Source organism: Lacerta agilis, chromosome 5 (genome assembly GCF_009819535.1).
Source record: "Lacerta agilis isolate rLacAgi1 chromosome 5, rLacAgi1.pri, whole genome shotgun sequence".
Lineage (NCBI taxonomy): Eukaryota > Metazoa > Chordata > Lepidosauria > Squamata > Lacertidae > Lacerta > Lacerta agilis.
Genome location: NC_046316.1, coordinates 32,068,139 through 32,083,344, shown reverse-complemented (window position 1 = coordinate 32,083,344; position 15,206 = coordinate 32,068,139). Strand labels below are relative to the sequence as shown.

General features: G+C 42.8%; 1 protein-coding gene across 1 annotated transcript; it reads right to left on the bottom strand.

The window, feature by feature from the left end:
* Nucleotides 1-3,354: 3,354 nt before the first annotated feature.
* On the bottom strand, nucleotides 3,355-13,092 carry LOC117046257 (lipase member M-like). Its single transcript, XM_033148056.1, has 9 exons — nucleotides 12,961-13,092; nucleotides 11,604-11,697; nucleotides 10,572-10,770; nucleotides 8,852-8,961; nucleotides 8,149-8,285; nucleotides 5,599-5,745; nucleotides 4,838-4,909; nucleotides 4,523-4,588; nucleotides 3,355-3,997 (listed from the first exon to the last, which is right to left on the bottom strand). Exons 1-9 carry the CDS (start codon nucleotides 13,057-13,059, stop codon nucleotides 3,770-3,772), a joined length of 1,152 nt encoding a protein of 383 aa, XP_033003947.1. The 5' UTR covers nucleotides 13,060-13,092; the 3' UTR covers nucleotides 3,355-3,769.
* Between the last annotated feature and the right edge of the window lie 2,114 nt (nucleotides 13,093-15,206).

Here is a 15,206-nt window from a genome sequence, read left to right as displayed (position 1 = left end):
GTCATCCAGCTGTGCTCATTTACTGGGTGCAACATCTTTCTTTTTCATTATGTGTACAGCTTCTGGTGTGTGTGTTGTACCTAACAGTGGGGTGAACTTATCAGATGTACCTGTTTAAGCTAGCAGACTATTGCCTGACATGCAACCCAGACCACAGAGTTTTATTGGGCTTTCTCCCTAGAACCTAAGCATAGAATTGCAGCCTGGGAGTGTATCCACACATGGTGTTTTCTCAGATTGTCCCATGAACATCTGGTGTACTCTGAAGTAGCAAGTTTTACTTCAAGTCCTGGTGGTGTTTAATGCGTATATCATTAAATAACAATTCACATCTTCTGTAGTGTTCTTGTTCAGATGTGGGCTGGTGAGGGAAAATAAACTGAGCTTGAATCTGGAAAGATGAGGACACTGTGAGCAAGACGAGGGTTCCTGCCTCTCAGAAATTGACTAATTATTCTAAAGGAACGGCTACGTAGCTTGAGGGTGCTTCTGGGTGTAGCTTTATCACTGGAGATCCAGGTGATACGGTGACTAGGAAAGCTTTTCATGAGCTTCAGCTGTTACAACATCTAGAGTCATTTGTGGACGGAGATAGCTTGGCCACAGAAGTTCAGGCACTGGTAACTTCATGACTGGATTACTGCAATGTACTCTGTGTGGGGCCTTCTACTTGATGCAAAAACTGCATGTAATGCAGAATGCTGCCAAACAAGAATGAGAATGAGTCTGCATGTTACACCTCAGCTCAAAGATTTGCACTGACTGCTGATGTATTTCCAGGTCAAATTCAAGGTTTAACATTAACAGCTTAGGAGCACAGTTTACAAGTACCACATATGTTCATTCCATGGTTGCAAGGTTTCTGTTTGCCAGCATTTATATTCTAGAACATCCTGCTCATTAATATTAGGCAAGCACCTTCAGCATATTGTTTTCAGAGCCTGCTAAAAACGCTGGGTGGTATTAACCTTACAGGCACCATCGGCAGAAACCATGCAAAAAAAAAAAACCTTCCACTTGTGCGATGGGGCTTTCGACCCTCTGCCCTCCTCCAAAATCGGCATGGGGTGTGTGGAGGTCCAGAGAAGCCCAAGTACAACACACAGGGGGAGAAGATAGGGGATATTGTTCCCTCTGGCAATCTGAAATGCTGAAGCAGTTGGAAGGTCCGCCATACAACAACGTCGAGTTCCACGCTCTTGGCTTAAGCAGACCTACCCAAACATGTAATTCTATTACAGTCTGCACGCATTTCATGTTGGGGTTCTGTTCGCGAGCCCCATACATGTCAGTGCAGCGCATATAAGAATGTCCCATTCTGTACCGCACTGCCCCCATTCCGCCTTTATCATGACATTTTTGGTGGCATTCCCATTCATTTCTGAGTTTTGCACTGTGTACACATGCACAAACGTGTGTCTTTCAGATGTGTGTTAATCAGTCATTGCCTTGTGTATATTTGGCTTAAAACTGATATAATTTATATTTTGCTAGATTTCATACCTGTTTCTTTTTAATGTTTGGTTTTACTGGTATTTATAAAATAAGATTTCTATTGTTTTATTTAAAACCCTTTGGAACTTTTTGTTGATTAAGCAGTATATAAATATGTGTCCCTGTAAGTTTTCTACAAGAAATATAAGAAGCAGTTGTCACCAAGAAAGAACCATTATTCTCAGACAAGTTGGGTTTCCTCATACAGGTGCTCCTTTGTAAGACACAGTTTAACTGAAACTTTTGTACCTCAGACAAGCAATGACATGAGGTGCTGAGTGCACCAAGAAGAAATCAAATTAACTGCTTTTAATTACAGTTTCATAAAAAAATATTGTTTTATTTATTAAAAAAGCCCCTTGGAACTTTTTGTTGATTAAGCAGTATATAAATCTGTGTCCCTGAAAGTTTTCTACAAGAAATACCAGCCTAGGCTTATGAAAATCAAATCTACAGATAAACAAATGAAGTCAAGATTTAGATGAACTTATATTTCTTTAATATTTGTATGTAAAAAATTAAACTATTTCCAATCTATTGCCAAAAGCCAATAGTGTATGCAATAATGACTCAATCTTTTATGCCTTTGCAACATTTCCATACAAACAAAGCATTATCTCACATGAACACACATGTTATTGTCCAAAGCCTTGAAACATATTGTTTACAAAAGCTGCATTCCAAATGGCTTGCCCATATGTATTTGGACCTTGAAGAGTCTTCTCCTTGTACTGTACATGGACTTAGATCATCTTAAAAATATGGAGGAGGTTGCTTTTAATCAACATAAAATAACAATTCTCTGGTTTTCCAATTAAACCTTAATAAAAAGTTGGACTTACCATGTAGCATATATTGCTGTACAGGTTCAATTTGCAATAAATAAATTAAAATTCCACAATGCAGCAGTATGCAAGATCCTGTAAAAAAATTCACTCTAAATTCTTATAATGTAACTTATTTAAAAACCTGAAAATTAAAATATGTTCTTGTTTCATAACAAAGTTGTTTACTCACCAATGAGCTCTAAATCTCTACTTATAATTCTTTTAATAATACTTCACCTGGTCTAATGTGTATGTCACCTTGTGGGTAGACTCCCTAACCTTCAAATAGGCCATAAATTCACAAATAAGCTTTCCAGCCTGTAGTTTCATGGGGCAAGACAGTAAGTCTACCTATGAAAAGTAGGTCTCCAAAGTGACAAATTAAGCAGGAGGCTGGTGGACTGATCCTCAGAAGCTGATAACTGATATAGAAGTCCTGCAGTCAACTGGAAAGTGTACTTTAGCCCTCTAGTGCTAAGTAATTTCAGGGCTAGCCCAAAACATTTTGCTACCAGAAGCGAAAAACAAGATGGTTCCCTGTATGTACAAAAGCCTTCAAACTAGAAACAGGCCAATATCCTCCACTACTCATGAGGGCAGCGGGCATAGCTGTGAACTTTTCCCTTTTCTTGTGAGGAATCCTATTCGGAATAAGGGAATTTCCCTTTAAAAAGGGAAAAAGTTGACAGCTATGAGCGGGTGAGTTTGAGGGTGCAGGGTAGACTGCATGAAACACACAGCTCTTTCCTGCAATGCTACCTCACTGCTCCTGCATCCCAACATCTCCCACCTTGTGAGCAGATTTCTGCGTACAGCATCACAAAAAGAACCACCCACCATGAATACCAATGGCATGTTATAATTATTACTAATGATGATAATAATAATATACAAATTAACAATACAGGCAGCAACAGGATAGCCTAACTTCTGTGGCCTAGGCTCTGGTAACCTCTTGGTTGGATTACTGCAATGTGTTGTACATGGGGCTGCCTTTGAAGACGGTTAGGAAACTTCAGCTGGTGCAAAATGCAATGGCCAGACGCTCACCAGAACAAGACAGTTTGAGCATATACCACCAATCCTGGTACAACTGCAGTGGCTGCTGATTAGTTTCCATTCCCAATTCAAAGTGCTGGTCATGGCAGTGGCCAATGCCAGGCTGAACAGCAATGAATTCCCCCATAAATTGGGCCCTAATTGGCCTGTTTGAATTCAGTTCACTGGCCAGGCAGGTATGCCCCCACAGCTGTGATGGCTGGGGGGGATTCCGCATCGGACAGTGACCATGCAGGTCTGGCTGCCGGGAAGGAGGTGGAGAGCGATGGTCTGTAACCAATGCCCACTGGGGAAACAGTGAGCATGCGTTATGAAACCCAACGTTTAGTTGAAACGGAATATCACTGTTTTGAAGAAAAGTCCTGCACAACAAAAGAGAAATCCCACAGCTATTTCTGCATCATGTCAAGGATTTCCATGTACATCCGCTGATGAGCATCAATGCCCCAAATGAAGTCCCAGTGGTCCCAGTCTGGATACTCCTTATGGTGAACAAGGTGAGTGATTCGAGACCGCAACTGCGCAGCTTCCTTTGGCCTGCCAATCCAGTCTTGTCCTCCGCTCCACATAGCAATTGGGACTGTGATCTCTTCTATCCTGTAGAAGGGTGGAGTCGTCTGTGAAAAAGAAGAAAAAATGAGAATAAACTACAGATGCCGCTGAAATGTAACCTAAAGCAAATTTAGAATTTCTAAACTCTAATTCAAGGGATAATTAGAACAAGTGTGTAATGTAGGACACTGGAACCCAGGGCAAAGGATGGGGGGTATGGTGTGGTGGGCTGCCCCAGGTGTCACCACTGAAGGGGGTGACAAAATGAAAGACGGCACACACCAGGGGGTCTGCCGTGCGCCTGAACCACATGTCTCTCCTGAGAGTGATGCGGTGGCTTGGGTGCCCACTGGCTCCACGCTGCCCCAAACAGTCTGCCCACTGCCTCTCCCACCCAGCTGTAGTACGGCTGAGTAGAAGAAGGCAGGCAGACTCCTCAGAGGCCCCGCAGAGGGTCCTGCCCCAGCTCGCCCTGCCCCTGGGTGCAGGGCACGCATGCCACCCCAGGTACCCGATTGGCTTGCTCCACCGCTGCTGGAACCAGACCTTTCCTAGTCATCCTTATCCAATCCAAGCAAAACCATACGTACCTGATTGTATTTATCTATGTTCTTTGGACCATAATCGAAGTATCTGAATTCCCCAGTTCTACCAGACTAGAAAATGAAACATAACACCACAGTTGTGTGAGCATGTGTGCTTCTCGCCAAGACATCAAAGCAGAGATTATCAGGGGAGGAAACAAGTTAAGAAGAGTATTTCACAATTATTGCTCTATTGCAGAGGTAAGGAACCTCAGGCTAAGGGCTCAAGTGCAGCTTCCTTGTATTTAAACAAAAATTATTATGTTGCACTATTGTAAGTAGAGAACACACAACAGGTGTATTTCATTTTCCTAACTGTACCTGGTTCCAGTGGATCATATTTTTCACAGAAGTATAATCCGGGAATATTGATGTGTACACATCGGTCCGGCTCTGAAAGAAAGGGTGCATTTTAATCTCCTACCACTTCAGATGAGGTTTTCGCACCACAACCTGCAAGAAACAGTGTCTGCAGCTGTGTGTATACCAGGCTTTTAAAGACCAAACAAAGATCATCCCCCTGGACCTGCAATTTCCAGCGCCCTTAAGCTACAGCTCCCAGGTTCTTTGGTGCTTGCTTTGAATGAGCTTTAAAGTTTTGGTGTGTAAGGAGACATAGTCTTTTGTGCATGTGTAGCATGGCTTCCTGGGATAAGCTAAGGAGGGAGCAGTGCTGTGCTGATCAAAAGCAGCCCAGTGCTATTGTATTAGTTGCTCAAGTGTATTGCTGATGGTTCAAGGAACGCATGTATAGATAGGTAACTGGCACCCCTTTAAGAAGTCATAAATCAGTCCTTCTTAACTTGGAGTTCACAGTGATTCAGAGGCCAGTGACACATCCAACCTTTGACTTTGCAGGAGCCACGTCAGATGAACTCTTGAAAGTGGTCTTGTTTTCCAGCAAGTTAAAATCCGCACACCTGAAGCTCGACTTTGTAACTTCTTTACATTGAAACTAAGCACCCAAAGTAATCAATTTTATTATCCGTGCTGGAGAGTTTTCCTGATGCTTTTCATATTACATAAGTATTTTTATTGCTTGAATTAAGCCTATTTGAGCAGTGTGAATAGAAAATAAATACCGCATTTAGATTTTTCTCGTTGAATCCACTGATAAGTAAAAGAGCTTGTTTGCAGATTACATCAACCAGTCGGCAGCTGCACCTTTGAGCCAAAAGTTCTTTGAGTTTGGGACTCAGCAGGCAGAATTCTTTTGTGCCAAATATAATCTGTAAAAATCCAGAGATTGTTTACATGGTGAACCAGTATATTTCCTAATACAGCAACAGATGTGTTCTGATCTGTACAAGAATATTGTTCATATTATAATTTTAACCAGGATTACAGATTTTGCTGTCCTGACTTGATCCAATGCATTATTTACATAATTACTAATTTTATTTACTTAATTCCTGAATTGCAGGAGTTGGGTTGGTGACACTCAGGTTCCCTTCCATCTCTATGATTCTGCTATATTTATAGGCCAGCTTTCAGTTGTGAAGGCTTCCAAAGCAACTCACAACAAATAACCCATGCTTTGATGATGACTCAACTCATTCTATGCATTGTCCTGCGGATGCATGGGTAAGAAAGCGAAATCTGAGCTAGCTCCCTCTTCTGGCAGGTTCAGTGTGGACAATGAAGGGTTTAGAGCTAGGCTACACAGCCCAAGGCATCTTAATGGTGAAGAGTTACTTAGCCAATCACCGTCTTACAGTCAGTTGGCTCAAAGGAATGTGGGAGGGGAACTACTTTTGGGCCCTGGTGGCAACAGCTAAGCTAGGATGAGATGAGGCAGATATGTCATTGCCAATTGACTGATCTGGTGCTTGGAGTCAGGATGGAAGGCAGTTGCCCATGGTCGACATTGGAACAGTCTCCCTCTCCTGCATTGCAGGGGGTTGGACTAGATGACCATTGGAAGTCCCTTCCAACTCTATGATTGTATGATGCTATGTAAGCTAGACAGTGGGAGATGTGTCCTTTTAGCTCTTGCAAGGATGGACTTAGACAACTTCTGCTTATTACAGTTCCCTGTATATTAAATAAAGTTGTGGCCCATTATTATATCCATATGCTTTCCCCTTAGCATCATTCCAATGTGTGTGTGTAGAGGGGAGATGAGTGGATCCTTTGCACCCTGCTATTTCTATGGTCCCACTATTTCTCTGACAAGCTTCCTGCTCTGTTCTGCCTCCAGTCGCAGAGACAGTGTGCCCAGAATACAGTGGTACTTCAGTGCTTGAACGTAATGCGTTCCGGGAGACCGTTCGAGTTCCAAAACGTTCGAAAACTGAGGCACAAAGGGCTGGCTGCAAATGCAGTTGAGAAAATTGAAAAACACGCAGCGGAAGGCGTGTTCGAAAATGGAAGCATTTACTTCTGGGTTTTTGGCGTTCGGGTTCCTAAACGTCCGTCAAGGGAGATGTTAGAGAACCAATGTACCACTGTACCAGTTGTTGGGAATCACAAATGTGGGGAGAACTACTGCACTCAGGTCCTGCTTGCAGGTTTCCCATGGGCATCTGGTTGGCCGCTAGACTTGAGAGGCCTCAAGTTTTGAAATATTAAGGTTCTTCTTATGTTCTTAACACATGTGAACTGCTAGAGTTTATGCTCTTTGAATTCAATTGACTGACTTGGTTTATATGCTACCTTCCACAGAGACATGTGTCCAAGTTCATTTTCAGTTTACATTACAACTCTAAAAGGATCGATTTCAGTTATTACATGTATATGTATAAGCATATGTAGACACATACATATACAGTGGTGCCTCGCAAGATGAAATTAATTTGTTCTGCGAGTGCTGTCGTATAGCGAATTTTTCGTCTTGCGAAGCACCAACGGGGGAATAGCGGTTTGACGGGGGGGGGGATCGGAATTTTTTTCATCTTGCGAGGCGAGCCCATAGGAAAATTCGTCTTGCGAGACAGTCTTTCGCTAGTGAATGCCTTTCGTCTAGCGAGTTTTTCGTCTAGCGAGGCATTCGTCTAGCAAGGTACCACTGTATACACATATACAAACAGACACACCCCAAAACACAAATACACCATTAAAGTTGTCACAACCATTCTTACTTAATAAACGTCTAAAAGTTAAGGGTATTTTAAAACTTGAATTTTTCTTTTAAGTTTTCCTGCTTAAGATGTGTCTTTAATATTGATTTCCCAAAAAATCCTTTAGGAAAATGCTTTTGAATTTTTTTTAAGGGATGCATGCGTTTTAGGCAAGAGAAATTTGTTTTGGTCACAAAACTGCTCACATTGAAAACAACAAACAAGTATACCAGGTTCCACCCAACATTGTCAGTGCCCAGCACGCGCGCATGATGTCACACATCGCCCCCGCAGTGGGAGGGCCCGACAGAGTGACCCACCGCAGCATGCAACACATTGGGTTGCCTGGCAGGGCACCCACGGAGAACATTTTGTGGGTGCCTTGGCACCCGGTGCCCCAGAGATTGCATCTATGACAAAAAGTAAATGAATTTAGTTTTATTTCCCCCCACAAAAGCTAGCCTTGCTTGTTTATGTTTATTTTCCTATCAACTTGGATAAGAATGTAACACTTGACAATACTGATCTTTTAAACCCTACATGACAGTAAGAAAATGATCCTTTTACACATACCTTGAACAATGTATTAGGCATACGCAGCACTCGTATAATGGGACTCACACTGAACTGCAATGTGTATGCAGGCCCCATGGCAAAAAACATCTTTATTTTTTCAGACATTTGAGGGATTACAGAAAATGCAACAAAAGCTGGGAGGAAAAGATGAGAAATTCCATTTAGCATTCTTTTAATGGGGAGGGGAGGGTGTACAAGTAGGTAAAACAATGCAATAGGTGTGTGCAGGGGCGGAGGAAGGTGGGGGCGATGGGAGCGCACCACCCCCATTGGCACGATCCCGGTGGGGTTCCATCGCAGCTGCCCACCCTGCCCACGCTGGGCACCACACCCCCGCAGGCTGCACGCCACGCCTCCAGAACGCGCACCACACCACCAGAATGCATGCTCCGCCCCTTTGGGCGGCGCGTGCCAGCTCCGCACCACCTGCTGCCCAACCCCGGTGCTGGAGAATGAACCTCCGCCACTGGGTGTGTGTTGTGCAACAGTGAATGTGATGACCATGCTGATATTTGCATTCTACAAGCAGCCAGGAGGAAGTTCAGCACTCAGCCTTTTCAGCTAATCTGATTCTTGGATAAAACACCCCTGACATGTGTTCCCCTGCATTTCTACTGCCCCTGAGTTGGGGGGGGGGGAGAATACAGTCACAGACTACACAGGTCTTTTTCACAGCTAAAAGCCTTTATGCCTGACATACCTATGGTGGATCCCTGAGCATGGCCACCACAGTAGATTTTATCCCGTCCGGTTTTCTGCAGAATAAAGTCTGTCATGGCAGGAAGGTCATAGATGCCCATTTCATGAAAACTGCAAATCAGGAGATATCCATCATAATTAAGTGTGTTTATGCTATGCTCACATGCACTGGCTACTTTAGCAAAGAGAAGGTAAGAAGATTAAATGATCTTCAGATAAATATGCAGAAAGAGAATATTTTCCAGGAACATTTGGTTTCAGACTGAACAAAAACAGTTTATGGTTACAATCCTGGAGTAAGTCTGCCAGGAGGTAAGTATCCATTTATACCATCACCGACCTCATCCCATGTCTAGTGACATCATTAGCAGTGTGAGAGTTTACAGAAGGACATTCCCTCCAAAAAATGTCAAGCTCTTTTGCTCAGCCAAATTCTGAATCAAGCCAAGAGTACCGTGTTTCCCCGAAAATAAGACATACCCATAAAATAAGCCGTAGCAGGATTTCTATGCCTTTGTGCAATATAAGCCATACCCCGAAAATAAGACATACCTCGAAAATAAGACATAGTGACGTGGCGCCTCCCTTAAGATGGCCTGGATAGGCATGGCTATGCAGCGTACCGACGCGGAGTGGTTAAAATAAGACATCCCCCGAAAATAAGCCATAGTGTGTGTCAGAACTCTTAGTGGTTGCTCATGAGTAACAGTCCAAAGGCAAAGAACTTCTAAAAACTGAGTTCTTTATTGTGCAAGCTAATATACAGCAAAGCAAAGTCTCAAGCGTCCTTTCCCTTACTCATTAGTTTCCCTGAATGAGCTCTTTCGGTTTCCCTTCCAACAGAGAATCTTGGGAAACCTAAAGCCCCTCCTTCTTCCCCTCTGCGATCGATCACGTAGCGTGAGAACTTGACCTCTGTCCCTGCTTTCTCTCTGGTGTTCCGGCTCTGAGCCTCCACAACGCCCTTCTTTCCCCCTCTGAGGAATGTGAACTATCCGAGCTCGCAGAGGGGGAGGGAGAGCTCACAAACAGTGGACGAGTGTCTCTATACTCTGAAAACTTCTGCGATGTCGGTCCCCTTCCCGGCTGCAGTGCAAGGGAGGGGACATCCCTGACAGTGTGTTTTCTTGAGGGAGAGGAAATATAAGACAGTGTCTTATTTTCAGGGAAACACGGTAGTTCACCCATCACTACTTCTGAGTAAATATGCTTAGGATCAAACTATTCAGGACCAAGAGTCTTTCTTCAAATTCACCTGTGGGAGATGCAACTTGGATTGAGACAGTGCCATGATGGAGCTGGGGTTCTTCTGACCTTTGACCCAATATTCATTAACCCACTCTCAAGACCGTGACCAAAACTGTGCATATAATTTTCCAGGGAAGGGCCAAGAAATCAAGCACCTGCAATGTCCCAGGATCAATCCTGCCACCCACAATTATTTCTGGGATACTCTCTCTAAAATTCTGGAGAGGTGTTGCCAGTCAGTGTAGATGAGTTTTCTTTCATTTCCAGAGTGTGTTCAATGCTGGAATTTTATGTCCTTGTGAACTATTGAAAAACATTTTGCACATATATAAAATTATTAAACTTTATCCCATATTGATTACACTTACAAACCATCAATTATACCTTGAGTTATTTCACACAGGGGAGATCTTCAAAGGCAGAAAAACGCAACAGTCCCCTGAGTGCTGAATTCCAGTCTTTTCTGAACCTACCTGAAATCCCAAAATGCTTCTTCTTCAATGGTAAGGTACTGGTGTCTTCTCGACCAAGAGTTTCCTCTGTTGTTTCCAATCCAGACATCATATCCAGCATCTGCTAGTATGAAACCCAGGCTCTGATGAGGCGGATTTGCTATCCAGTCGCTGCCTTCCAAGGTCAAACCATGAACCAGCAATATAGCGGCCTTTGAGCCTGAAAAAATGAAAAAGCTTCAGAAGTTTAAACCTCTATAATGCCACTACTCATAATGCTCATACTAAGAGTGCAGTGTACAGTAGCTAAAATGTTTTGTATGGAAATGAGGAGGCTAGTTTAGAAGAGTGCTGGGTTTTCTTTTCCTGGAATGGAAGACAACTGGACAACTGGCACTGTGTTTGTGTGTGCGTGTGTGTGTGTAAGAGAGAGGGGGGTATACATGCATTATCCACCCTAAAATTATTTGATCCAAATCAGAGTGTCCTCAGCAGCTTTCCCTCATCTCATAAATAGTTTTAGCAGCTTTACAGAAGAGGAAATTACAGCAGGTGTAGTTTTAGTCACATCTGCATTACATGGCTGTTTCATTTGACATTGCGCATCAAACACAATTCATAGTCTCATGACCTTTATCAGCATTTTAGCCAATCACTCACAGGAGGGCATCCTAACTGGTTGTCTATCAGTTGTCCTCCACTGTTGGTCTTCTGGGCTGCCTGTTTAAGACTGTACCAAGCGCACTGTCAGGAGGGAGCCAGAGGGAACCAGCAATTAATCGCAAGTTAAGGCTTTATTAGAAGAAACAGGATCAGCTCAGGAGTGCCAGGCCTAATAAGCACAGCAACTCTTTTCAGTAGGCCTTGCCCTAATGAGGGAGTTGTAGAGACTGAAGGTCTCTGCCAGTAACAGCATTGTTGCACTGTACATTTGGGATGCTTTTTTCCTTATTGGCCCAAACTGTGCTCTTTTAGGAGAAAAGAAGAGGGCTAGTGTGCAAAGAGGCAGCCTTTATTTCCTCTATTACAATCAACTTTTGTCCTCGAGTTTACCTCCTGGAATTCTGTTTAGGCTCAGGAAGTAGCCATCCTTTGTAATAACTTCGTATTCTTCAGAAGGATATCCCCAGTACCGGATTTTTTCACTCTGCAGGGATGAGAAAAACCCTAACGTTGGTGTGATGGAATGAATTTTGTCCTGACTTTCCTATGAGTCAAGTTTGGTCTGTTGAATTGTTCCATGGGAGCAAATACAGTAGAACCTTGGTTATCAAACTTAATCTGTTCCAGAAGTGCATTCGACTCCCAAATCCATTCGAAAACCAAGGTGCAGCTTCCAATTGGCTGCAAGAGCTTCCTACACTCAAGCGGAAGCCGCATTGGACGTTCAGCTTCCGGGTTTTCAGCGTTCAGGGGCCGATTTGTTCGCCAACTAAGCCGTTCAAGAACCAAGGTTCCACTGTATGTACTTTTCCACTCTTTGTATTCACGTATTTGGGGGCCATGAGAAGGCATCTTCCAAGTGAATGAAGACCACCAAAGGAGAAAGAAACAAAGAGTTGTGTGAATGATCGCATAAGCACTGTTTGTTAGAGTTGCAGAAAGTGATATACTCTTGTTCAGAGTATAAATGAATTTGCTTTCCAACACAACGAGTTCCAAAGCTGTACTGGAAACAGTCTTAAAATAGTTCCAAATAAACATTACAAAATACAAAGCAGCACATTGCTGTTAAACCAGCAAGCAATGTGGTCCCGTCTTCTTTCAAGACTTTAATACAGTTCAATGAACTTTCCTGTCTCTGGTCCATAGATAGAGCCTAAGCAATTTGCTTGTTCATCAACGTGGACACTGAGTTCTCAAGTATCACCTTCCTCCTTGGTTGCTTGGTTTTCAGGATGAGTCATCACCTAGCCTAAAAACACTCTGCTTGCCGCATTTACCTAGAGACAAACCTCTCTTGCCCAATGCAAGCCTCTCTACTTTGAAAAAAACTTATGTAAAAGTTTTCATTTGCAATGTGTATAAACATTACATTGTATGCCTATTAAACTTGTAGCTTTAACATTGCTGACAGTTCTTCAGTACTCTTGAATAAAAATAGCATGGTCCAAGTTTCCCCGTTTGGTCAGGGAAGGCCCCAGAATAACTTCACCATGAACTGGGCCCTCCACTTCAGATCCTATTAAGTCAAAATATGTGAATTTCCCCCCATGAAAGAATCACTTTAATTGGGGGCTCACATAGTCAGGCACTTGTGTAGATGGCCCAGTTCACTGTGACAGCCATCTGCATGGTGGGAAGCTTTGTTCCCGCTTTCCACCACTGCATCCCTACCAAATGTGTAAACCAGGGCAAAGCCATTACTAACACTGCTATAGTGCTGCTTTGTCTCAAGTGCTTAACTTACAATATTCATATATACTTCAGGATTCACTTCTGTTTTGCTCTTGGATTCTGCTGGATTCACAGTGCCTTGTACAACCATCATGACAACCAGCAGCCACATCCTGGAACACCTGAAAAACAACTGGATATTTTAGAGAAAACTTTTTTCTTTTAGTGATGAAATGGATCTACTTTTTAGTTGAAAAGCTGCTGAACATGAGCCAGTTGTGTGACATGGCAGTCTTAGGCTTCATTCACAGATGCAGCTAGAGCTCCACTATCTTCTACTCAGGGAGCATGCATTTCTTTTTGCATTTTAATTGCCCCCAAGGCAACTTCCACAACTCCTGTTTTCCCAACATAGTTTCCTGAAAGTGAAGGATTTTTTTTAAAAAAATCATTTTGTGATGATCTAATTGAGAGTGAAGATGCAGTGAAAGTGGGTTTATTAACTTAACCCTTTATTTCGCTGAAGTTTCTTTCCTCCTAATCCAGGGGTCAGCAACCTTTTTCAGCCGTGGGCCAGTCTACCATCCCTCAGACCATGTAGTGGGCCGGACTACATATTTTTTTTGGGGGGGGGGTAGGGATGAACGAATTCCTATGCCCCACAAATAACCCAGAGATGCATTTAGATAAAAGGACACATTCTACTTATGTAAAAACACGCTGATTCCCAGACTGTCCATGGGCCGGATTGAGAAGGCGATTGGGCCGCATCCGGCCCACGGGCCTTAGGTTGCCTACCCCTGTCCTAATCACTCACTCAGGCACCTTTTCCTCCCTATGAACTCCCAGACATGTTCTTTAGAGGGTAAATGTTTCTATTCTGTGAAATAAACAAGTAGTTTCATTTGTATCGTGCAATAAATAAACAATGCATCTGAGCTCTTCAGGACATTTTCTTTTCCATTTGATTTACCAATCTATAAAGAGAGGATTTCGGTCCATGAATGCTTATGCTTACGCATGTTAGAATTAAGGTTCAGCAGGTGACTGACATTTCCCCTGGATTCAAAATAACAGTAATGCCCTTTATTCCAAGTTACAGAAGAATGAAAGTTTTACAGAAAAGCAGAGAAATGGGAACTGTCACTATATATAAACTCACACTTTTCAGAGAAGTGTTAGAGAAGGGAATTTTCTTCAGGGCTTAATTAAATATAACACATTATTGGTAATAATCACATATAATACAAGTATTCCCAAAACCTTCATTTACAAAGCCTTATTTATTTTCCCCATTATCTTTATTTCTGTTTTACATGGCAGAAAGGGTTTTAAACCAGACAATAGCTGCCCCCTACAAATCCTTGAGACAGTCGTGTCATGTATCCACAGCAGTGACCACAGGGGAAAATGACAATTAGAGGAGCACAGAGAGAAGAAAAACCACAGTGCATCTGCTGCAACAGAATCCAGCGCCTTCATCTGCCTTACCTGCGGTAAAACATGTCTCTCCTGTATCTGTCTCTACAGCCACAGCAGGTGCTTTAACTCTCCAGCAGTTTGACTTCACTCCTAAAAGTGCGCTCTTAAATTGTCTCCCAAGACAGATGGATGCCAAAAACAAATACAAATCCAAGTACAAATACAAATTATTAACTGTATACACTGACAATAATATTTAGGCTCTGAGGAGCTACAAGAGGAGCAAAAACCTAAAAATCCCCAATGCCTTAAAAAAATTCATTGTCCCAAAAGACAAAATGAGGACCGAGAAAGGCCAATCGACTCTCCATGCACAGATGTAAAAAAATACTGATTGCTTTGTGGAAACCTTTAAAGTACATATAAAAAGTTTCCCACAGTTAGGTGTTAACTTGCTTTCATTGTTTTGACATATTCTCATAAAGAAGTCAGGTATAACTAGTTTAACACGCAATGCTTGTTTCACCATTCCAGCCATGGCTTTCACAATCTTCTATGATAGGATATTTAAATTATTCTTCCATGTTCACTAATGTATCCAACCAAGCCATCTCATCTTTGCAAGGATTTCTGCCTTTCCAGCGGCGTTTCTTCCCCCCCTTCCCTTGCATCCCTGCCCCCCCCCCTGAAATTTGCTCTGGAAAGTTGGGTGGAGATCAAGTACAGATTTGGGGGAGCATGGGGGGGAACTCCATTGCACAAGCAAAAGTCTTTGTGTGAACAGGACAACTTTGTTGGCTAAACAGCGGCCTTGACATAGCAATGCCTGCGTACCTATGAAGAAGAGGTTAACCTGCAAAATTAAGCGTTAATTTAGAGAGTGGAGGGTGGGAGAAG